We start from the raw sequence: 26,085 nt of genomic DNA, 5'->3' as shown, positions 1-26,085 counted from the left end.
ATCACAAAGATAAATCAAGATTCAAAAAAAAAAAAAAAAGCAAAAACAGGGAAACAGCAATGTTATTATGTAAAAGAAGACAAGATTAAAACAATAAAGATGGACTAAGAAATGTGGTTATAGATCTTCCATATGGAGAGGAAGACAAGGCAATACAAAGAAATAAAAGTTACGTTTAAATTTAGAAAAGTAGGAGTAAATAATAAGGTAAACACAAAGGAGACAAACTATCCTACACATCAAAATAAAATACAAGAAAAAAATAGGGACTCAGCAGAAACAAAATCAACAACAATGAATATGAGGAAAGGACAATATATAATCTACTCAGCACATAAAATTAAGTGGGAAAAAGAAACTGTCAACAACACACAAAAAAAGACATCAAAATGATAACACTAAATTCATAAAAAAAAAAAATTTTTAACCATAATTATGCTGAAAGTAAATGGACTAAATGCACCAATAAAGAGGCAGAGAGAGGTAGAATGGATTAAAAACAAGATCTGTCTATATGCTGCCTACAAGAGACACACCTTAGACTTAGAGACACAAACAAATTAAAACTCAGAGAATGGAAAAAAATATATTAAGCAAACAACAATCAAAAAAGAGCAGGAGTAGCAATATTAGTTTCTGACAAAATAGACTTTAAAGTTAAATCCATCATAAAGGATAAGGAAAGACACTATATAATGATTAAAGGGACAATATGCCAGGGAGATATAACCATATTAAGTATTTATGCACCCAATGACAGGGCTGCAAGATACATAAAACAAGCTCTATCAGCATTGCAAAGTGAGATAGACAGCTCCGCAATAACAGTAGGAGACTTCAACACGCCGCTTTCAGAGAAGGACAGGACATCCGGAAAGAAGCTCAATAAAGACAGAAGATCTGAATGCCACAATAAACCAACCTGACCTCATAGATATATACAGAACACTCCACCCCAAAGCAGCCAAGTATACTTTCTTTTCAAGTGCACATGGAACATTCTGTAGAATAGACCACATATTAGGCCATAAAGCAAGCCTTAGCAAAATCCAAAACATTAAAATATTACAAAGCATCTTCTCTGACCATAAGGCCATAAAAGTGGAAATCAATAACAGAAAAAGCAGGGAGAAGAAATCAAACACTTGGAAACTGAACAATACCCTGCTCAAAAAAGACTGGATTATAGAAGACGTTAAGGATGGAATAAGGAAATTCAGAGGATCCAATGAGAATGAAAACACTTCCTATCAGAACCTTTGGGACACAGCAAAAGCAGTGCTCAGAGGCCAATTTATAGCAATAAATGCACACATCCAAAAAGAAGAAAGGGCTAAAATCAAAGAAGTATCCCTACAACTGGAACAAATAGAAAAAGAGCAACAAAAGAAACCCTCACGCACCAGAAGAAAACAAATAATAAAAATTAGAGCAGAATTAAATGAAATAGAAAACAGAAAAGCAATTCAAAGAATTAACAAGAACAAAAGTTGGTTCTTTGAAAAAATCAACACAATTGATAAACCACTGGCCAAACTGACAAAAGAAAAACAGGAGAGGAAGCAAATAAACAGAATAAGGAATGAGATGGGTGATATTACAACAGACCCAACTGAAATTAAAAGAATCATATCAGATTACTATGAAAAATTCTACTCTAACAAATTGGAAAACCTAGAAGAAATGGATGAAATCTGAGGAACACACTACCTACCTGAACCAACACAAACAGAGGTAGAACAAATAAATAGACCCAAAACAAAAGAAGAGATTGAAAAGGTCGTAAAAAAAACTCCCAACAAAAAAAAACCCTGGCCCGGACAGCATCACCGCAGAATTCTACCAAACTTTCAGAGAAGAATTAACACCACTACTACTAAAGGTATTTCAGAGCATAGAAAAGGACAAAATACTCCCAAACTCATTCTATGAAGCCAGCATATCCCTGATACCAAAACCGGGTAAAGATACCACAAGAACAGAAAATTATAGACCTATATCCCTCATGAATGTAGATGCCAAAATCCTCAACAAAATTATATCCCTCATGAGTGTAGATGCAAAAATCCTCAACAAAATTCTAGCCAATAGGATTCAACAACATATCAAAAAAATAATTCATCATGACCAAGTGGGATTCATACCAGGTATGCAGGGATGGTTCAACATTAGAAAAACAATTAATGCAATCCATCATATAAATAAAACAAAAGACAAGAACCACATGATTGTATCAATTAATGCAGAAAAGGCATGTGACAAAGTTCAACACACTTTCATGATAAAAACTCTCAGCAAAATAGGAACAGAAGGAAAATTCCTCAACACAGTAAAGGGAATTTATACAAAGCCAATAGCCAACATCATCCTAAATGGAGAGAGCCTGAAAGCATTCCCCTTGAGATCAGGAAACAGACAAGGATGCCCTTTATCACCACTCTTATTCAACATTGTGCTGGAGGTCCTAGCCAGAGCAATTAGGCTAAATAAAGAGATAAAGGGCATCCAGACTGGCAAGGAAGAAGTAAAAGTATCTCTATTTGCAAATGACATGATCTTATACACAGAAAACCCTAAGAAATCCTCAAGAAAACTACTGAAACTACTAGAAGAGTTCAGCAGAGTATCAGGATACAAGATAAACATACAAAAATCAGTTAGATTCCTCTACACCAACAAAAAGAACGTCGAAGAGGAAACCACCAAATCAATACCATTTACAGTAGCCCCCAAGAAGATAAAATACTTAGGAATAAATCTTACCAGAGATGTAAAAGAATTATACAAAGAAAACTACAAAACACTTCTGCAAGAAACCAAGAAAGACCTTGCTCATGTATAGGAAGACTTAACATTATAAAACATTATAAAAATGTCTATTCTACTAAAAGCGATCAAAAGATTTAATACAACTCTGATCCAATTTCCAAGGACAGTTTTTAATGAGATGGAAGGGAAAGAACCCCCGGATAAGCAAAGCATTACTGAAAAAGAAGAACAAAGTGGGAGGCCTTACTCTACCTGATTTAAGAACCTATTATACCGCCACAGTAGTCAAAACAGCCTGGTACTCGTACAACAGATACATAGAACAATGGAACAGAATTGAGAATCCAGACACAAATCTATCCCACATATGAGCAGCTGATATTTGACACAGGCCCCAAAGCAGTTAAATGGGGGAAAAGACAGTCTTTTTAACAAATGGTGATGGCATAACTGGATATCCATTTGCAAAAAAAATGAAACAAGACCCATACCTTACACCATGCACAAAAAAAAGTTCAAAATGGATCAAGGACCTAAATATAAAATCTACAACGATAAAGATCATGGAAGAAAAAATAGAGACAATGTTAGAAGCCCTAATACATAGCATAAACAGTATACAAAACATTACTAACAATGTAGAAGAAAAACTAGATAACTGGGAGCTCCTAAAAATCAAACACCTATGCTCATCTGAAGACTTCAGCAAAAGAGTAAAAAGATTAGCTACAGACTGGGAAAAAGTTTTTAGCTATGACATTTCCGATCAGCACCTGATCTCTAAAATCTACATGATACTGCAAAAACTCAACTACAAGAAGACAAATAACACAATTAAAAAATGGGCAAAAGATATAAATAGACACTTCACTAAAGAAGACATTCAGGTAGCTAACAGACACATGAGGAAATGCTCTCAATCATTAGCCATTAGAGAAATGCAAATTAAAACTACAATGAGATTCCATCTCACTCCAACAAAAAAAAAAAAATTTTTTTTCCAACAAAGCTGGCATTAATCCAAAAAACACGAAATAGTAAATGTTGGAGAGGCTGTGGAGAGATTGGAACACTTATACACTGCTGGTGGGAGTATAAAATGGTACAACCATTTTGGAAGTCGATTTGGCGCTTCCTTAAAAAGCTAGAAATAGAAAAAAAAACAATCCAGCAATCTCACTGCTCGGAATATATCCTAGAGACATAAGAGCCTTTACACGAACAGATATATGCACACCCATGTTCATTGCAGCACTGTTTACAATAGCAAAAAGATGGAAGCAACCAAGGTGCCCATCAATGGATGAATGGATAAATAAATTATGGTATATTCACACAGTGGAATACTACACATCAATAAAGCACAGTGATGAATCTGTGAAACATTTCATAACATGGAGGAATCTGGAAGGCATTTTGCTGAGTGAAATTAGTCACTTTCAAAAGGACAAATATTGTGTAAGATCACCATTATAAGAACTCGAGAAATAGTTTAAAAAGAGAAGAAAATATTCCTTGATAATTACGAGAGGGTGGAGGGAGGGAGGGTGGGAGAGGGGTGTTTACTAATTAGATAGTAGATAAGAACTACTTTAGGTGATGGGAAAGACAACACACAAAATACAGGGGAGGTCAGCACAACTGGGCTAAACCAAAAGTAGTTTCGTGAATAAACTGAATGCTTTGAAGGCCAGCGTAGCATAGGCGGGAGTTTGGGGACCATGGTTTCAGGGGACACCTAAGTTAATTGGCATAATCTATTAAGAAAACATTCTGCATCCCACTTTGGAGAGTGGTGTCTGGGGTCTTAAACGCTAGCAAGCGGCCACCTAGGATGCATTAATTGGTCTCGACCCACCTGGACCAAAGGAGAATGAAGAACACCAAGGACACAAGGTAACTATGACCCCAAGAGACAGAAAGGGCCACAGAAACCAGAGACTACATCAGCCTGAGACCAGACGAACTGGATGGTGCCTGGCTAAAACCGATGACTGCCCTGACAGGGAACACAATAGAGAACCCCTGAGGGAGCAGGAGAGCGGTGGGATGCAGACCCCCAATTCTTGTAAAAAGACCAGACTTAATGGTCTGACTGAGACTAGAAGGACCCCGGTGGTCATGGCCCCCAGACCTTCTGTTGGCCCACGACAGGAACCATTCCCAAAGCCAACTCTTCAGACAGGGATTGGACTGGACAGTGGCATGGAAAGGGATGCTGGTAAGGAGTGAGCTTCTTGGATCAGGTGGACACTTGAGACTGTGTTGGCCTCTCCTGCCTGGAGGGGAGATGAGAGGGTAGAGGGGGTCAGAAGGTGGCAAAATGGACAGGAAAAGAGAGAGTGGAGGGAGGGAGCAGGCTGTCTCATTAGGGGGAGAGTAATTGGGAGTATGTAGCAAGGTGTGTATAAGTTTTGTGTGAGAGACTGACTTGATTTTTAAACTTTCACTTAAGGCACAATAAAAATTTTCAAAAAAAGAAAAATATTTTGATTTTGTGGTGCCAAAATACAACATAAAATTTATTATTAGTGACATTTAGTGCCTTTACTGTCTTTGCCAATATCATCACTAGCTAGTTCCAGAGCTTAATTATCATTCTAAAGGAAAACCCCTTACACATTAAGTGGCGTTTCTCATTCTTTTCTCCCAGCCCCTGGCAACTGTTAATCTTCTTTCCATCTGTATGAATTTGCCCTAGTGGTGTTACTGCAATTTCACGAGTTAGAGCCGCCTACTGCAAACAGCCAATTCTTGAGACAGGGGTGAGGTGGGAAGCAAGAGCTTTATTTTATATGTTTTTTTATATATACACAGGTATATGGAGACAGAGGGGAATGATCTCCTCCTAAAGTCGTCTCTCTCACTAGACTACTGATCAGCTCGGGTTTTTAAGGGAAAAGGGGTCATAAGTTTTAGGGACTTGTGGAATGGGCACTCTCTTTCTTCTGTTTGGTTTCGGTGGTCAGTGGTCGTATTCCAAACACGTTGATCTCTTCTTGCCATTATCCCACCAGCTCAGGGGGTGGCGGGAGCCATCCTTCATCTTATTTGACAGGTTTACATCAATATCACTTGTTTTCCACGGTTCTTGGGGAAACATTGGCTAACACTTAACCATTTGGGGAGCTAACATCAGGATCTTGCTTGGAGGCAGGGATGGGCTAGGGGAGGGAAAGAAGAGAAAGAACAAAGAAGGAGGAAAAAAAATTGGCTCAGGCACTGTTCAAGATGTGGCTGAGCAGCCTGTTTCAATTCTCCTTTCTATTGTAGGGTTCTCAATCTTGGGAAACAGGGTGCCATGCCTCTCTCTAGCTACTTCTTGCTGGATGGGGGCATTGGTTGGGGAGAGAAACCTGACATCTACTAGGGGTCATATACACGTTGTGGTCTGGAAAGATGAAATTCGGCAACGTCTCTTTGGAATAAGTGATGCACATCCCCGGTGTCCGGGAAAGGAGCAGTAGTTCAGTCTACCAGGGCAAAGACCTCTCCAGCCTTTGAGGGTGCTGGTGGCACCCCCTGGTAACCACTTTTATTAGCCAGGGAGCGCAAATGCAGACCAAAGTGACTATTACCCCCAAAGTTATTAAAGGGGTCAAGCAGGACCCCAAGGTGGGGAAAAAGGTTAGTGAACCAATCCTACACGCTCTTCTGTCTAGGTGTTGGGTCTAGGTGTTGTGAATAGCATCCAGTCCTACCTCTACCTCTCCGGTGGTGTTTATCCAGGCACAACAGGTTTTGTAAATCGCAGCACACACTCCTCTTGATTTGGCTAATAAGAAGTCTAAGGCTATTTTCTTATATGAGACCAGCTCTGTCAAGGAGTTTAAAGAGGTTTTATAGGGTCCCTTTTAGGAGTCGGAATCGACTCAATGGCACTGGGTGGGTTGGGGTCTAAGCGCCTTTTCAGTACCTAGGGCTAGCAGGTGGATAGTGTCTGACAAGGTTCTTATGGCTGCCTCCATGTGGTACATTCTTAAACCCAGAAAAATTGCTCTCAAGAACCACTACCCAAACCCGTTTTCCTCTAGAACAGGGTTATTTCCCATCCCTGTCATCTCTAATGATGTAGGATCTACTGAAAACACATCCCTTTTCTTTTGGGGGATCTGCATGGTGTGTTGGGCAGATGGTGGATGAACTTGGGTTGGGAAAGTCAGGAATCCCAGAGTACACTGTTCCACAAAGTGAACTCCTGTTAAGCATTGAATGGCCCAGGTGTAAGGTGATTGCCTAGGGATGGGAACTTTACTGGTGGGGTAGGGTCTCCCTCCACATAAGAAGCTGTATCCTGGTGGAGCACACAAGGATAGATTCTTATTGGGGCCATCAGGAATACCAGAATTGATGTGAATCAACTGGGGTATGGTCAAAGACTTGTTGCAGGATGAAAGAAGCTGGAAGTCTAGAACACCTGCCGTGTGGCTTTAGCTCGGGGGCTTTGTGATTTTGTTTCCCATCTGGTTCCCGAGGTATGATTATAAAGATTAGCGAGGAGAAAACAAGGTATGGAAAATGGGTACTGTATGAGCCGAGCTCGGATTGGGGCCTTGGAGTCATGGCGAGTCGAGGTACAGTTAGGGACATCTTTGTTATAGTCAAAAATTGGGGCTGCCACGGGGCTCAAAGGTGCTCTTGACCAAGGAAGATGATGGCATACCCAGCAGTTATTGAGATTTCCCCCCATGGCCACTTCTTGGGACATGGTGAATAGGCCATTAGACGACCAGTCCCACCCATCTGGGAGGTGGGCAGGCTCTTGATATCCTACAACAACTACCTGGATTCCTTCTCCCCTACTGATTTCAATATCTTTTGGCAACCCTTTTTTAAACTTTACACAGTAATAAAACCCTGCATCAGACAAGGTTATATCTGAAATAATGATTGAAAAGTCTCAATTGTATGACTGAGTGGTGTTAGCCATGGGGGTCATTCAGGAGGAGCCAGCAGTTTTAAAGTCCCAGGCAATGGTCTGTTCTTTTTCTGGGGTTACCGGTATCCATTTAATGGGGCCAACTGGAGCCAGAGACGATACAACACACGCAAGAGTCAGGGCATCTCCTACTCGTATGGTCAGGGTCTCTCTGGCTTGTAGAATTGCAGGGGCCTGATTTGTTGTCATGGTGTGGCATGCACCTTGGAAGAAGAGAAAAACAAAGGTTAAAACTATCATTCTATAATTTTTTTAAATCTGTACTTTAAACCTTGAACCGGTGTGCAGGAATAAGGTGGCTCTTCAGTCCCTTCTTTTTCAAGCGGAGCTGTTTTTACTCTGGAATGATGCACCCATGCGGTCACTCCCGCCAACTTTAAAGATGAGTGAGTAGTCAGGAGGACTTTCAAAGGCCCCTCCCATTTGGGAGCCAGCTGGTCTTCAGGGTGTTGGTGTCTCCAAGTCTTTAGTAATACCCAATCTCCTGGCCAGAATCTGTGAAGAGGGGTATCAGAGGGAAAAGACAGATGGAGAGAGGCATATTGGTTAATAATGCTTACAACAGCTCCCAGAGAACAGGTCCAGTCTCTCTTTTCCACTTCTGTCATTACCGAGGTAGGGAAGGTAGACTTTCTCAGGAATGTTCTCCCATATACCAATTCATAAGGGCTTAACTTAAACTCACTTCGAGGGGCCACTTGGATTCAAGCAGTGCAATAGGCAGGACTTGTAAACATGTTAAGTTAATCTCTTGACATATTTTTGTCAGGACCTTTTTTAAGGTGTGATTCATCCTCTCAGTCTTCCCTGCTGACTGTGGCATCTAGGCAGAATGTAACCTCCAATTTATACCCAGTGCTTTGCTAACTTCTTGGGTTATTTGTGCCACGAAAGCTCCTCTACTGTCTCTTTGAATTGAAATTGGCAATCCGAACCAAGGGATAATCTCTTTAAGTAGTACCTTGGTTACTTCTCGAGCTTGTTCAGTTCGACAAGGGAAAGCCTTTACCCACCCTGACACAGGGTGAATAGGCCATTAGACGACCAGAGCATTTCCTCATGTGTCTCTTAGCTACCTGAATGTCTTCTTTAGTGAAGTGTCTATGCATATCTTTTGCCCAGTTTTTAATTGCGTTGTCTTCTTGTAGTTGAGTTTTTGCAGTATCATGTAGATTTTAGAGATCAGTAAACCTTTGTGGATCATTATCCACAAAGACCAACAGGTACCTGAAGTTTCCAGGTGCCCAGGGAATCACTGTAAAATCTGTCACTCTTCTCCCATGTTAGTTCCTCAATGTTGGACTCCCAGTTCTGTTGGATGGGACACAGTCTTTGGGTTGTTCTTTGCACAAAGGTGGCATCTTCTTGTGACTTCTTGAATGGCCTTGAGGAGACGTGGTCCTGCGACCACCTGTTGGATACACACAAGACTGGCATCTCTTCCATAATGAGTTCCTTCATGTAAAGTCAACACTATACCTTATACCTGGGCTTCTGGTAACAGCACTTTCCCTTCGGGGCTCACTAACCAGCTGGAATGGGGAGCGGGTGAAAACCACATTCTGCAGCCCTTTTTAAGTCTTGAGTGGTGTAGGTAGTTGTGGGAAGATCAGCAGTGTCCAGGTGAGGGATCAGGGCCATTTCTTTCTCTATCTCATCTCCTTACGTCGCAGCCCTTTTGGCCTCTGCGTCTGTTTTCCAGTTCCCTACAGTTTCAGGAGATTTTCCCTTCTGGTGCCCGGGGTAATACACCACTGCCACCTGGAGAGGATCGTTGACTGTTTCTAGGAGCTCAAGAATTTCTAGTACATGCTTTATCTCTTTGTTAGCAGATGTAAGGAGACCCCTCTCCTTCCACAATGCCCCGTGCGAGTGGAGCACAAGATGGGCATATCTGCTGTCAGTGTACACTGTTATACGCCTTCCTGCTCCAGCCGCAGGGCCCACCCAAGGGCTATTAACTCGGCTTTTTGTGCTGAGGTGCCAGCAGGAAGCAGAGCAGCCTCTAAAATTTCAGCCCGAGTCACTACAGCATAGCTTACCCTTCGATGTCCTTTTATATGAAGCTGCTACCACTGGTGTACATCTCTAGCTCAGGGTCAGTTAAAGGGGTGTCTGGCAGATCAGGCCTGCTGGAATAAACCTCTTCTATAATCTCTAAACAGTCATATATTGGCTTTTCTTCTGAGATGGGTAGTAGGGTGGCTGGGTTGAGAGCAGAGACGGCCTTTAAGATTACATTTGGGTTGTCTAATAGGATTGCTTGATATTTCCCCATGCATCCTGCCGTAAGCCAAAAACCCCCTTTTTGTTCTAAGAGAGGATGGACAGTGTGAGGCATGAGAACCATCACTTTTTGTCCTAGGGTAAATTTTTCAGCTTCTTGCAGTAAGCCACATGTTGCAGCCACAGTCCGGAGGCAAGGGGGCCATCCTCGAGCCACGTTGTCTAGCTCTTTGGAAAAATAGGCTACTGGCCTCTTGGCTGGTCCCATAGTCTGGGTCAACACTCCCAGAGCAACTCCCTGTCTCTTATGTACAAACAGTTCGAATGGTTTCTGGAGATCCAGTAACCCAACGCTGGAGCCGTCATTAATTTATATTTAATTTTTTCAAAGGCTTGTTGACATTCAGCCGTCCAAAACACGGGTTCCTTATCTTCTCCCTTCAGGGCTTCATACAAGGGTTTTGCCATGAGTCCAAACCCTGGTACCCAGATTGGACAAAAACTTGCCATCCCGAGAAAACCTCTAAGTTGTTGCTTAGAGGTAGAGGGCGCTACCCACATAATAGCTTCTTGTCTGTCCTGGAGAAGGCTCTGCTGCCTCTGTGATATTTGGAACCCCAGGTATCTTACTTGTTGTTGTGATATTTGGGCCTTCTTTTTGGAAACTCGGTTCCCACACCTAGCCATATGGTTTAAGACCACGATGGTATTTAGATCTGAATCTTCTTGAGTTTCACTTGCCACTAAAATATCGTCTATATACTGTAAGGCCATCCCCTTTTCTAGTTGCAAGGCCCTCATGTCTTTAGCCAGGATCTCTCCGAAAATTGTGGGGGAGTTTTTGAACCCTTGGACCAGCACCTGCCATGTGAGGTGTCTTTTTGCCCCTCTTTCTAAATCAGTCCATTTAAAGGCAAACAAAAGTTGAGATTCAGAATGCAAGGGAATGCAAAAGAAAGCACCTTTCGGATCTAATACTGAAAATCAAGCATATTTGCTGCTTATGGTTACTAGGAGAGTATATGGGTTGGGCACAACCAGGTGAATACCTTCTACTATTTGATTAATCTTTCTTAAGTCTTACACAAACTGGTATTCTCCTGTCCTGGGCTTTAACACTGGCAGAATGGGGGTGTTATATGGGGACCAGCATGGTCTTTAAATGCCTATCTCTATATATTGGTGGACCAGTGGAGCAATCCCTTCCAGAGCTTCTCTATGGAGTGGGTATTGTTTCTAATTTACAACAGGCACTCCAGGCTTTAGGGCAATTTTAACTGGCTCGGTGAACCTGGCCCTTCCTGGCCTCCCTGAAGCCCATACTCCCGGGTTCACTTCTTGTATGTTGACAGAGATGTTGCTAGGGGCCACTGGATCCTCTAGCAACAAGGCTGCCTGCAAAGCACATGCCTGTTCGAGCAGAATTTGCACCAAAATTCGAGACGGTCCAAAAGTGACTTGTGCCACGAGTTTTGACAATAGGTTCCTCCTGAGGAGGGAGCGGGGCATTCTGGCATATAAGGGAAGTCGTGATATAACAAGTCTTTTCCAATTTCACAATTACCCAGTTGGAGGAAAGGCCAGGTTGAAAGTTTTCTTGAAACCCTTACCGCTAGGGCAGTACGTAGGCTAAGGAGAGACTCGGCGGCAGTGTTCTAAACTGAAAAGATGGCACTCGTGTCCAGAATAAAGTCAATAGGGCATCCTCCCACCTTTAGAGTTACCTGGGGCTCACGGTGGGAGGTAGCCACGAGGTTTGAGCCCCTGGGTCCCATCATTTGGAATCATCCAACTGTGGGGGCCCTTCGTGATAAGCCTGGAGAATGGCGGGTTTTGGTCTGTTTTGCCTTTCCCTTTTCTCTGGGCACTCCCGCTTCCAGTGGCCCAGTCTTTTACAGAAGCCTCACTCGTCAGGTTCTAAAGTTCTCTCTCCTTGCCCCAGGGTGGTCCTTCTTATGTCTCTTATCTCTCTTCCCCTTTCTTCATTCAGGGGGGCTTGGGCCACTGCTAGTAAGGTTGCCTTTTGTTTCATCTTTTTGTTCTGCTACCTGGTCCCGATTATTGAACACCTTAAAAGCTACTTCAAGCAGCTGCCTTTTTGGCATCCCAAGTCCTCCTTCTAATTTTTGTAATTTTTTTCGAATATCAGGGGCGCTCTGTGAAATTAAAGTCATGCTTATAAGCCAGGCGTTGTTGGGATCTTCGGCTGCCTTTTTGGCATCCCAAGTCCTCCTTCTAATTTTTGTAATTTTTTTCGAATATCAGGGGCGCTCTGTGAAATTAAAGTCATGCTTATAAGCCAGGCGTTGTTGGGATCTTCGGGATTGGTATCAGTCTACTGACGCAATGCGTCTGTCACCCTTTCTAAGAAAGTGGATAGGTCTTCCTTTTCTCCCTGGATAATTTCTGTAACCTTCTGTAAGCTCTTGGGTTTGGGGGCCTCATTTCTCAACCCAACAATTAGGCAGTTCTGATAGAACTGAAGTTTACTCACCCCTTTTTCACGATTGTGATTCTGACCCAGATCTCTACTAGGAATGGCTTCTGTCCCAGGTGATCGGGCTCCATTACTAGGGTCTAAATTATGGAGCCTATCGGCCTCTCTCTGAGCCTACTCTAACACCACATGGCGTTCTTCTGAAGTTAACAGAGTGGTGAGGAGCACCTGTATATCTGCCCAGGTAGGGTGGTGAGTAGAGAAGAGAAACAGTTCAGTCATTCTGTTTGGGTCACTCTGGTAGGGTGGGTTATGGCTCTTCCAGTTATATAGATCAGAGGTGGAAAATGGAGTATGTACCAGCATTGTCCCCCATGGCTGCCTGTTATCATCCACTCCAGCAAGAACTTCTTTCAGTGGGTATTGCCCTGCCTGGACTCCTGAGCCACCCTCACCAAAAACGGTACCGTGATGGGCATGAGAAGGGGAGACCACACCTGAGACCACACCTGAAATAGTCAGGCCCTTACTGTCTAACCCTCCTTCTCCATCGGCCTTTGGTGTGCTGGCCAAGCTAGAAACGGGCTCGGCCATTCCGTTTGGAGACCTTGCTGTCCTTTCACGGTCCGACCCCTCAGCTTCTACCGCACCTCCCCTATACGGGGGAGGGGAACCAAAACAGTGGCCAGAGCCCATCCCTCTAGGAGGGGGCCCTCTGATGAGAATTCAAGGAGTGCTTTGGCCTTTGATTTTCCCTGGAAGAAACCTGATTAGGGAGGTGCAGGGTCTCGTAGAGAGCCCTTATATCCAATTGAAGTATCATATTATAATGTAAAGACCCCTCTGGGGACCACTGTTCTTGGTCCCCCAACTGATATCAGGGCCATATGCTGTTACACAGGCGAATCATCCACTTTTTGGTCATGGGCTCGTAACTATACCTTTTCCAGTTGGCCAAAAGCAGCCCAGCGGGGATGTAGCTGGAATAGATGGGCCCTCCCCCATGCTAATATCTCTTTTGTTTGAACTCTCCTTTTCCTGCCTCAGGCAGGATCAATCTTGCTTGACAAAGGGGAGATTTTGAGCCTCTCAAGCATAAGGCTTAATCTATCTCTTCTCTAATTAGGTTTAATTCTTTCAGGATTTCTTGGGTTCCTATCTTAGGACCCTAATCTCTTTAGGGACATGCTTCTAAAATAGTCTGTACATGGTGAACTTTCTGAGACCGATGAAACTAATTGTCAATCTCAAGAAACTTAGGTCAAAACTGTTCTTGAACCTGGTGAGAGGTTTTATATGAATAGGGGTTTACGAGATGATGACACACACACACACACACACACACACGAAAAACCTCAAGAGGACAAGTAATCATACATAAGACACACAGACAGACTGACAAAAGCAACGAAGATAACCTTTCAGTCTCAACCTCCCAGACAGCCAGATGGGCTGCACATAAGACGAACCAGACAGAGAAAAACGCTCGGAGCACAAAAGCCAGAAAGGAAAAGGGGGAACGAGGATGATCTTAGTGGGGTCTAATACACTACTAGGGATGTCTGAATCTCCACTTCAATCCTCCAGATACCGCCTATCCCCAGTGCAAGATGGAGAGGCTTCAATATCCCAATCTAAACCAATGGGGATGTCTATATGCACTCCGCAAAACCACGGTTCACCAACCAGAGGCAGACAACGATCCAAACAAAATCCATAGGCCGATACGCACTCATACACCTGCCCAGCTCTAGCGTCATCAAGAATCCCTCTTTGAGATCCTACTCATGGGGATGGTCATCCAAGGCGCCAGTCGCCTTAGAAACCAAGGACCCAGATCCATTTCCAGAAGCCACGCTGCCCCGCCCTATCCACCCCGGCTGGAGCACAACTGAGAGAGGGTCTCTGACTCACCTCAGGATCCTGGTTAGGTCTTGCCTTCACCCACCTCTCTGGTGCGGTTGGGGGCCAGCGGCGCTGCAGGGAAGCCTGGGTCTGGGGACAGCCTCCAAGGACAAACAGAGCCCCCAGTGGCCACTTGGTAGATCTGTCCATCGTGTCCAGGCCCCACCCTGGGGCCACCACGTCTCAAATGGCTGGGCTCCCCATAGGGGCCACCAAATTGTTACCGCAATTTCGCAAGTTAGAGCTGCCTGCCACAAACAGCCAATTCTTGAGACAGTGGTGAGGTGGGTAGCAGGAGCTGCCCTAAAGTTGTCTGTCTCACTAGACTATGGATCAGCTTGGGTTTTTAAGGGAAAAGGGACCATAAGTTTTAGGGACTTATGGAATATACACTCTCTTCTCTTTAGTTTGAGTGGTCCTATCCCAAACATGTCGATCTCTTCCTGCCATTATCCCATCGGCTCAGGGGGTGGCTGGCACCATCCTTCATCTTATTTGACAGGCTTAGATCAATATCACTTGTTTTCCACAATTCTAGAGGAAACATTGGTTAACACTTAAACATTTGGGAAGCTAACATCAGGACCTTATTTGGAGGCAGGGATGAGCTAGGGGAGGGAAAGAAGAGAAAGAAGAAGGAAAGAAAAAATTGGCTCAGGTACTGTTCAGGATATGGCTGAGCAGCCTGTTTCAGTGGCACAGTGGTGAAGAGTTCAACTGCTAACCCAATGATTGCCTTTCAAATATCCCAGTCACTCTTTGGAAACTCTATGACACAGTTCTACTCTGTCCTATAGAGTTGCTATGAGTTGGAATCGACTTGACAACAACAGGTTTGATTATTTTTGGTATGGGGATTTCATGGGAGCCTTGGTGGCACAATGGTTAAGCACTTGGCTGCTAACCGAAAGGTTGGCAGTTGGATCCCACCAGCTGCTCCTCGGGAGAAAGATATGGCAGTCTGCTTCTGTGAAGATTTACAGCCTTGGAAACCCTATGGAACAGTTCTACTCTGTCCTACAGGGTCACTATGAGTTGGGATCGACTCAATGGCAATGGGTTTGGTTTTGGGGCTTGGGTATTTTATATTAAAGGAATCATAAATTATGTGACCTTTTGTTTTTGGCTTCTTTTGGGGAATGGTCATTCTGTGTATCCTGCAGGTTGTAATACCAAGAATAAGGAGATATGGGGGAAGGAAGGTGTTTTGTTTCTTCTATGCTTATTGCTGTACCCTGGAGATTCTCAGCAGTCTTATATGAATTTCAGCCTTATATAGGGCATTCATAATTATAGACATTTTTTTTATAATATTCTGTTTTTCTTGCCATCCCAAACCTGAGTTCACCCATTAAATTTGTTGTTGTGTTGTTATGTGCCATCAAATCAGTTCTGACTCATAGCCACTCCTATGTCTTCCTCTTTTTTGCTGACCCTCTCCTTTACTTGACGCCCTTCTCCAGGGCATCCCTCCTGATAACATGTCCAAAGTATGTAAGAGGTAGTCTCACCATCTTTGTTTCTAAGGAGTATTCTAGCTGTACTTCTTCCCAGACAGATTTGTTAGTTCTTTTGGCAGTCCATGGTATATTCAGTATTCTTCACCAACACCATATTTCAAAGCTTTCAATTCTTCTTCAGTCTTCCTTATTCCTTGTCCAGCTTTAGCATATGAGACATTTCAAAACACCATGGCTTGGGTCAGGCTCACCTTATTATTCTCCAAGGTGACATCTTTGCCTTTTAACGCTTTAAAGAGGTCTTTTGCAGCAGATTTGCCCAGCGCAATGTGCTTTTTGATTTCTTGGCTGCTACTTCCATGGATGTTGATTGTGGATCCAAATAAGATGAAATCCTTGACACCTTCAGTCTTTTCTCCGTTTATCATAATGATCCTTATTGGTCTAGAGGTGAGGATTTTTGTTTTCTGTATGTTGAGGTATAATCCATACTGAAGACTGTGGTCTTTGATCTTCATCAGTAAGTGAGTCAAGTCCTCCTCACTTTCAGCAAGCAAAGTTGTGTCATCTGCATAACACAGGTTGTTAATAAGTCTTCCTCCAATCCTGATGCTTGTTCTTCTTCATACAGTCCAGCTTCTCGGATCATTTGTTCAGCATACAGATTGAATAAGTATGGTGAAAGGAGACAACCTTGTTGCACACCTTTCCTGACTTGAAATCATGCGGTATTCCCTTGTTCTGTTCCAACAACTGCCTCTTGACCTATGGACAGGTTCCTCATAAGCACAATTAAGTGTTCTGGAATTCCCATGCTTTGCACTGTTATCTGCAACTTGTTATGATCCACACAGTTGAATGCCCTTGCATAGTCAGTAAAACACAGGTAGACATCTTTCTGATATTCTCTACTTTCAGCCAGGATCCATCTGCCATCAGCAATAATAGCCCTCGTTCCACATTCTCTTCTGAATCAGGTTTGAAGTTCTGGCAGTTCACTGTAGATGTACTACTTCAACCACTTTTGAATGATCCTTTGCAAATTTTTACTCATGAATGATATTAATGACACTGTTTGATATTTTTCACATTTGGTTGGAGCACCTTTTTTTGGAATAGGAGTAAATATGGATCTTTTTCAGTCAGTTGGTCAGGTGCCCGTCTTCCAAATTTCTTGGCAAGCACCCACAGACGAGAAACTGACAGACGCAAGCAGGCCATTTAGACACCCTTTATCTTAATCTTCTCCCAACTGACTACAAGAGTCATGTATTCATTCAAGAAATATTTATTGGTCTCTTACTATGCACCATGGTTGTGCAGTGGTTAAGAGCTTGGCTGCTAACCAAGAGGTTGGCAGTTGGAATCCATCAGCCACTCCTTGGAAATTCTATGGGAATGTTCTACTCTGTCCTATCAGGTCATTATCAGTCCAAATTGACTCGATGGCAATGTGTTTCATTTTTATTATGCACCCACCTTTTGCACAGCCCTGGGGTTCTAGAGATGAGCAAAACAGATGCATGTTCTGCCTTTCCCCAAGCCTGTAGTCTAGGGGGAAATGAGTATTACAGAGTAACACGCAAATGATTACATAATCGAATTGTGATAGTTCCCATTCTACTGGACCGGAAACCCTGGTGGTGTAGTGGTTAAGTGCTATCGCTGCTAACCCAAGGGTCAGCAGTTCAAATCCACCAGGTGCTCCTTGGAAATTCTATGGGACAGTTCTACTCTGTCCTATAGGGTCGCTATGAGTCGGAATCGACTCGATGGCACTGGGTTTGGTTTTTTTGGTTTGGTTTGAACCTCTACTGGCTTTTGTTTCTCTATGTGCTTCTCCAGCTTTCATCCCCTCTTTTTCTTTCTTTTTTTAAATTGTACTTTAGATGCAGGTTTACAGAGCAAACAAGTTTCTCATTAATCAATCAATACATACATGGTTTTGTGACGTTGTTTGCCAACCCCATGACGTGTTAACACTCTCCCTTCTCAACCTTGGGTTTCCCATTACCAGCTTTCCTGTCCCATCCTGCCATCTAGTCTTTGCCCCGGGCTATTGTGCCCCTTTAGTCTCATATTGTTTTATGGGCCTTGTAATCTTTGGCTGAAGTGTGAACCTCAGGAGTGACTTCATTACTGAGCTATAAGTGTGTCTGGGGTCCATACTCTCAGGGTTTCTCCCGTCTCTGTCAGACCAGTAGGTCTGGTCTTTTTTTTTTTTAATGTTGTGCATAGATACTTTATTACTTTTCAATTTCACACTTCACTGCTTTTAATTGTTTTTAATTTGTTTTGTTGTTGTTGAGAATATGCACACCAAAATATATAACAACTCAACACTTTCTATATGTACGATTCAGTGACATTGATTCCATTCTTTGACTTGTGCAACCGTTCCCACCCTTCTTTTCTGAGTTGTTCTCCCCCATTAACGTAAACTCACTGCTCCCTAAGGTTCCTATCTAATCTTTCCAGTTGCTGTCATCACTTTGATCCCATATAAATAGTTCTTAAAAGAATATTATGTGCAGGGCTCGCATGTTTTTTTTTTTTTTTACTAATTAAGCTACACTATTTTTTGGGTTTTAAGAAGACTTCAGGGGATATTTCTGGTTTAAGTTCTAAAGATTATCTCAGGGCAATAGTTTCGGGGGTTCATCCAGCCTCCATGGCTCTCTGTAGTTGGTGAAAACTTGAAATTTTGTTCTACATTTTTCACCTTTTGATCAGAATTCTTCTCTAGAACATTTAATCAAAAGGTTCAGTCATGGTAGCTGGGCATCATCCAGTTCTTGTCTTATGGCAAAGGAGGTAGTTGATCACGAAGGCAATTAGTTACACATTCCATATCCTCATATTCTTGACTCTCCTTCTTCCTCTGTTGCTCCAGGTGAACAGAGACCAATTATTGTAGCTTGAATGGCCACTCATAAACTTTTGAGCCCAGGCACTACAAAACAAACTAGGAGGTAGAACAGGAGCACTAAACGAGTTATTAACTGGGATGACCATGAAACCCTGACGCTAAACCTCCAAAGCAGAGAAGGACAGACATCATGCTTGGTAAAACAGAGGATCAGGGAAAAACAGGAAGACCATCAATGAGATGGGTTGACACAGTGGGTGCAATAATGGGCTCAAACCACAATGATTGTGAGGATGGCACAGGACCAGACAATGTTTCATTCTATTGTACATAGGGTCGATACCAGTCGGAACCAACTCCATAGCACCTAACAATAACAAAAACAAGCCTCCAAAACAAGGAACCAAACCCCATGAGGTGTTTGATTGTATATAAGCATCCTCAGCATAATGTCTTCAAGCTCCGTACATATTGTAGCATGTATCAAAACCTCATTTCTCCTTCTGAGTAATATTCCATTGTATGTATGACCACACTTTGTTTATTCATTCATCTGTTGGTGTGCATTTGTTTCCACCTTTTGGCTATTGTGAATAGTGCTGCAGTGAACATTGGCGTACAAGTCTCTGTTTGAATATCTGCTTTCAAGTCTTTTGGGTATATACCTAGGAGTGGAATTGCTGGGTCATAAGGAGTTCTACTTTTAGTTTTTTGAGGAACTGCTACACTGTTTTCCACGACGGCTGTATCATTTTGCATTCCAACCACCAATGGATAAGTGTTCCAATTTCCCCACATCTTGACCAATATTTGTTACTTTATTATTATTTTTTATCTCAGCCATTGTAGTGGGAGTGAAATGGTATCTCACTGCGGTTTTGATTTGCATCCCTCTGACGGCTTATGACATTGAGTATTTTTTTTGTGTGTTTGGTAGTCATTTGAGTGTCCTCTTTGGTGAAATGTCTATTCAAGTCCTTTGTCCATTTTATGATTGAGTTATTTGTCTTTTTGCTGTTGTCAAAGTTTTACACATAATTTGGTTATTAGATTCTTATCAGATATATGGGGTCTGAAGTTATTCTCTTGGGTGGTAGCTTATCTTGTCACTTTTTTGGTAAAGTCTTTTAATGAACAGAAGTTTTTAATTATTATGAGGTCCAATTTTTCTATTTTGTCTTTTGCGATTTGTGCTTCTGTTACTATATTAGACAATCCATTATTAAAGGCTAGGCCCGACAGCATTGCTCCTGCACTTTCTCCTAAGAATTTCATGGTTTCATTTTTCACATTTAGGTCTTTAATCCATTTTGAATTTGTTTTTGTGTATGGTGTGAGACATAGATCCTGTTTTAGTTTTCTGGTAGTAGATACCCAATTTCCCCAGCATCAGTAATGGAAGGCACTCTTCCTTCAATGGACCACTCTTGAAGACAGAGGCCTCAACAGCTGGTTTCTTCTAAGTCTTTGATATATCATGTAGGGGGAAATGTGTGAGGTTTGGAGCTCAGGGGGTGGCCCTTGTTGACCCTAAACGCTCTGCCAGTGTGACCCTGGGCAAGTGACCTCATCTCCTTGAGCCTTCGTTTTCCACTCTATTAAATAGGGATGATGCTTCACAGGGTTACTATAAGATTTAAGTCAGTGACTAGGAGTGAATGAGCTGACTATGTGTAAGACATCAAATAATCTTCCCTACACTTTTTTAAAAAATAATTTTATTTATTTTGCTGTCGTCATTATTGAGAATATGTGCAGCAAAACACCCCAATCCAACCATTTCTACATGTACCATTTAGTGACATTGATTACATTCTCTGAGTTGTGCAACCATTCTGATCCTCCTTTCCTGAGTTGTTCCTCCCCCATTAACATAATTTCAGCAGGTGCTCCAGATCCCAGACTGTAGGCCATTTCTAGACTTGCCTGGCTCTCAACTCAAAGGAAGGGATTGTGTGCCCTGCCTCAGAGCTCAGAACCAGGTGGGGGAGTTTGGGAGCCAGGGCCATAGGGGCCCATAGACTCCTGTTCTCAGTGGGGTGTGTGGGCAAATGCCCCCCACTCCAGGGCAGGGGGCCGTAGCCCCCCCCCCATAGCTCCAGCTTCCTAAGTTCATCTCAGCCAGGTAATCTAGTCCTCACTGGGGTTTGGGATCCCCCCAAGGAACTTGCCACTGTGCAGGAGCATCTTTGGGGGTAGGGCACTGGGTAAGGACACTTCTGGGGCCCCTTAACTGCTCTCTTGCCCTTGCTTGCTTAAGGTCTAAAGCCATGCCCAAGGATCAGGTGTGGGCAGAAGTCCAGTTACACACCACTGGCCAGAATGACACCTTGGTGCTTGGCTGCCATTTTCCACAGGAAGGGGCACCACCCTCTCATTGGTACAGTATTGAGGCCATGCCAGTGGAAGATTTGACCATGTTCAGCTTCCTCCCAGCCCACCGCTCAGTGGAGTGGATTGGCAGGTTCTGCCAGCAGCCCCTCCACAATGAGAGCCCCCCACCTCTAGATCCAGCTCCCCAAATCCCTTGATCCACAGCACGCTTCAAGATCCTGTGCCTAGAAGTCCCGGGCTAGCACAGGGATGAGCCGTGCGTACTTTATCAGGAGCTCACAACCCAGCTTCTTCTTGTGGAACCAGTCCTTCTGTGAGATGTCGAGGCCAGAGATCGGGTCCGTCGGCCTCATGTTGTGCCCGCTGCACAGGCGGCAGAGCATGTTGCTGCGGAGCCCTGCCAAGATGTCCATCGTAGACTTAAGCTTGCTGTGGAGGTTCTGATCCTTGCGGATGAAGGTCTTCTGGAACTTGGTGATGTCATCCAGGGAGAAGACAAAGAAGACCGTGATGCTGTGGAGCTCCACCAACTTGTCCTTTTCCGTGCCGTTGGCATGGAAAGGTGGGAACTTAATAAAGCCGTGGCTGCATATCTTACGCATATCACTGGGGAATGGCTTGCCCTGGGCCTTGGACTAAGAAACAGAGGGCAGAGGGGAGGTGAGCAAGGAGGCAGTGATCAGTATTTCAACTCTGCCACCCACTCCTGCAGCCAACTATTGGGCCTCAGTTTCCCTACCTATGGCATGGAGACCCAACTCCGTGCCCTATATACAAATCAGGATCCTGATGAGAGGCAGGTGGAAATCTGGATGTGAACCCACTTGGTAAAGAATCAAGTTCCTGTCCAGAGGTGAGATGAGCAGGCAGAAAGGGCTAAGCACTGGTTGAATGGACAGGCGAAATCTGGGGTGGAGAGGAGGAATATGCTGTCACATTGTGGGGATAGCAGCTAGGCTCACATAGCAATGTGTGTATAAAGTTTTGTATGAGAAACTAACTTGAGCTTTAAACTTTCACCTAAAGTGCAATAAAAAGTAAACAAATGAATGAAAAGTATCAAGGTCTCTGCCATTCAAGGACAGTTATTACTACTTAGTATTAGGAATCCCTGGGTGGTGGAAAAGGTTAAGGCACTTGGCTTCTAATTGAAAGGTTGGAAGTTTGAGTCCACCTTGAGGAGCCTCGGAAGAAAGATTTGCTGATCTACTTGCAAAAAATCAGTGATTGCAAAACCTGTGGGGTACAGTTTCACTCTGACACACACGGTGTTGGCTGAGTCAGACTCAGATGGTGGCAACTAATTTTGATTTATATTTAATTATCGTGATCATATGGAGAAAGAAAGAAAACCAGGGTGCCTCACCTTCAGAGGTGTGTCACGCACATTGCCTTTTCACCCACCTATGAATTCTCTGCACCCAGACACCCACTGCCCACTATCGTGCTCAAAGGCACCTCTCTGACCACCCTCTGCCTTTTCCCTCCTTTGTGCATCTCCATCTGCCTCTTGCCCCACTGTGATGGGGGAATCCCCAAACCTGAAGCGCCAGGCCCTTTACATTCTCATCAGAGCTCTAAGCTGACCTAACCCTGGGAAAGTTAAGTCCCATCTGTGCAGGTAGTAGGAAGTGGGGAAAGCTGGGTGTGGTCTAGCCAGTCCCCTTTCTTCCCTTCCAGCTACAAAAAGTTCTCCTCCCTGGCCAGCACCCCCAGCTCAGGTCAGTGCAGACTCTCCTGATATCTGCAGGGATTCTGCCCACTTCTCCCACCTCAGGCCCACACTCTCATTCCTTGGTCCCCAGGGGTTGGAGGGGTAACTTACAAAGGCAATAAAGAGGTCCTTGGCACTCCTGTTGAGCTGCGCCAGTTGGTTCCTGATCTGGGTCATGATGTTGCTGGCACATGGGTGGTCCAAGACACAGGGGGCATTGTCAGGAGTGTTGCAAAGGGGGCTCCCTGTCCCATGTTCCCAATGTAGAATAAGCAGCGGTGATAGGATTCCTAGGAGTCTGCCGAAAGACGTCATGATCAGAATTGTGGGGTAGGCAGCTCGAGGCTCAGGTCACACTGGGATGCACTGCTTCTCCTCCTACAGCTCTCTGGCCACCGTCTCTGTCTCACTCTATCTCTATCCCACTATCCCTGCTTCCCTCACCTGCTTATATCTCTCTGCAGGGCACGAGCTGTTCCCACCGATTGGAACCTGGCTCTAGGGTGACACCCAACCATCCAATCCTTACACTCAATAAGGCAAAAGCTCCCTGGCCTCCTGGCTCTCTGACTTGAGGGTACCACTCCCCACCCTATTGGAATAGGAGATGCTATCTCTCCACCTCCCCCAGATGGCTGAAATTCCTAAGCATTTCTTCATGTGCACCTGCCTAGAGCAACTCGCATCTCTTAATCTGGGCTCTCGTTGGGACCATGGAGGGTCCTTTGCTGACCTTCTTCACCCTCCCAAACATGCCACCTGTTTGGCCCCCCAGTTTAATTTCCCATCTCCTTCATTGATGTCCTTCCCTAAATACGGCCAGCCTCCCTACCTTTCCTTCTGTTGTTGTTGCTAGCTGCCACTGAGTCAATTTTGAATCATGGTGACCCATGTGTGTCAGAGTAGAATTCTGCTCATAGGGTTTGCAGTAACTGATTTTTCAGAAGTGGATCACCAGGCCTTTCTTCTGAAGAGCCTCTCAGTGGGCTCAAACCTCCAACCTTTTGATTAGTAGTTGAGCACATTAATCGTTTGCATTACCCAGGATCTCCCCTTCTGCATAGTATTTGACATTAGAGCAGAGGCGCCATGGAAGCTTCCCTTTCTTCTACCACAAACCCAGAGCTCATTGGACAGAAAGCCTGGCACATGGGAGGTCTTACCAGGCTTGACCAGGTGAGTGGAAGAATGAGGGAAAGAACATGAAGATGGGTGAACATAAGCAGTCTCTCTCACGAGCTGAGTGATGTCAGGATGGTCCCTTAGCCTCCTAGGGCCTCAGTTTCCTCATCTCTAAACAGAGACAGTAACTCATCTCCACCTTCAGAGAGTGGTTGGGAGGAGCTAAGGATGGGTGAAAAAATGCCCTGTAAACTGTAAAGTTCAGGGCTGGCAAAGACTGCGGGGTTGTGTATCTGGTGGGCTAGCTGATGGAGTTTTGAGTCCCTGTGTCCTGTTGAGCCATCCTGAGACCTCAGAAGGGAGAAAGCCCAGCTGGAGACCTGGGTTGCCCTGCTACCACCACATAGACAGGAGGCCTTTGTTTCAGGTCTCCTCCCAGCCTGGGATCAGGATACCTGAGGCAGAGGGGTATCAGCTGGGAGGGTGGTCCTTCCTGTTCCCCTTCCCCATCAGCGCGGCCTATGACCTTGGATCAGAGCTGTCAGAATCTTGCATGCACAGAAGGCGCCTCCTTTCCCTGCAAGAGGACACAGGTGTCTGAGGTTCTCTTGGCTTTGTCCGTCTTCCCCGTGGTGGATGGGCTGGGTCTTGCTCTTGGGAGCATTCCTGTCTCCCTGTCCCCAGGATCCTTCCAGCAACCTTGTTTTTTTTTTTTACATGAAACCACCAAATTTTTTTTGTTTTCAAAGTACACTTTGTGTTACAAAAACGGGAAAGTTTCCAATACTTTCTACTGAAAGAGGAAATTCAAGTACATGAAACCACAAGACTTTTCAGTTTTAGGTTTTCAAAGCAAGCCTAGGTTACATGGATGGAAAACTTTCCAATACAGTCCGTGAAAGGGAAATCAGTACACGGTTTCTCTCATTGGTAGATGAAGTTAAAAAAAAATTTACCTGTTACCAAACAAAAAACTCTGTGTTACATGCATGGGAATGTTCTCTATAAAGCCTCTGACTGAGAAAAGGCTATACAGCTTCTCCCATTCCAGAACATGAAGCCACCAGAGCTTTACTTGTTTTCAAAGTATGGTTTGTGTTACAATGACTGGAAAGTTCCCAATACAGTCTGTAAAGTAGAAAACATTGTAGAGTTTCTCCAGTTCAATACATGATGGTAAAACGTTTAGATTTTCAAAGTTACACTTTGAGAAATTTCCCAAAATATGAAGGAGATAACAATGTAGATGTTCTCCATTCAAGCACATGACAGCAAATGAGATGCAGGTATTCAAAGAAAATCTCGTTTTGCAAGGACACGAAAGTTCCATATACATTGTGATAAAGAAACAAATACACAGATTCTCTCATTCAAGTAGATGAAGTCAAAAGCATTTTACCTGTCATCCAAAAACACTGTGTTAAATGCACAGGAAATATTCCCCATACATTGAGAAAAGAAAGAACAATTTCTTCCATTCAAGTTCATAAATCCACCAGAATTTTTTTTTTACTAATTTTTATTGTGCTTTAAGTGAAACAGCAACCTTGTTTAGAAGATAGACAAGCGTTCATCATCATTACTCTCAAAATTTCACAGATAAGAGAGCTGAGCTCACCCAAGAGGGTCAGCAACTCATGGTCACAGGACTGGATGAGGCAGAGCCAGGGCGAGGACTTGAGCACCCCAGCAGTACCCCTTCCTCCTGCTGAGTGAGCGTTCTTGCCTCCTGTTTGGAGGGTGACCCAGCCACCTACTCCCAGTTCTTTGTTCTCTCTGGCCAAGGGAGAACAAACAACAGAACTCCTGCCCTCTCCTCAGAACAGGAGAATTCCTCAGACACAGGGAAGGTCAAGAACCCAGGGCAGAGTGCTGGGCAGCCCTTCTGCCCTGCAGGCTGGGATTTGGTCTCTGTCATTATCCTCCTTTTCTGGCCTAGGCATTTGTTTTGTTTTCTCTAGTTTCCTAGTAAAGATTTTTTTTTGCAAACCTTCAACCCTGGCTCAGATGAGTGAAAGGTACGCCAAAGACGACTGGGTGTGTCTGGCCCTCTTGTGGTAGGTGAATAAGTATGGCAGGTATGGCTGGTGCCCCAGGTGCCAGTTGGCTGCGGGAGGATAGAATGGGCAATGAGCAGTTTCTATTGGCCATCACAGTTTCTATCGCCAGCTATGAAAAATCATTCAGTAATTTAAAACTGATTTCCATAGATGATATTTTCCATAGATAAGAGGCTGGCTGTGGGTTTAACCAGCCAGTTTGGGAGGAGCCAAGACGCTGGAACTGAGCTTGGGGAAAAGGAGTCAGAAA

At 44.0% G+C, this 26,085-nt stretch overlaps 1 protein-coding gene across 1 annotated transcript; it reads right to left on the bottom strand.

Moving 5' to 3' along the window:
• Window positions 1-21,163: 21,163 nt before the first annotated feature.
• Window positions 21,164-22,830, bottom strand: LOC100663082 (leukemia inhibitory factor-like). Its single transcript, XM_064271925.1, has 3 exons — window positions 22,712-22,830; window positions 21,764-21,845; window positions 21,164-21,574 (listed from the first exon to the last, which is right to left on the bottom strand). The coding sequence occupies exons 1-3, from the start codon at window positions 22,828-22,830 to the stop codon at window positions 21,164-21,166; spliced, it is 612 nt and encodes a 203-aa protein (XP_064127995.1).
• Window positions 22,831-26,085: the final 3,255 nt, after the last annotated feature.

The sequence above is a fragment of the Loxodonta africana genome, chromosome 19, assembly GCF_030014295.1.
Source record: "Loxodonta africana isolate mLoxAfr1 chromosome 19, mLoxAfr1.hap2, whole genome shotgun sequence".
NCBI lineage: Eukaryota > Metazoa > Chordata > Mammalia > Proboscidea > Elephantidae > Loxodonta > Loxodonta africana.
The sequence above is the reverse complement of the archived record's forward strand: the minus strand, read 5'-3'. Positions and strand labels throughout refer to the sequence as shown.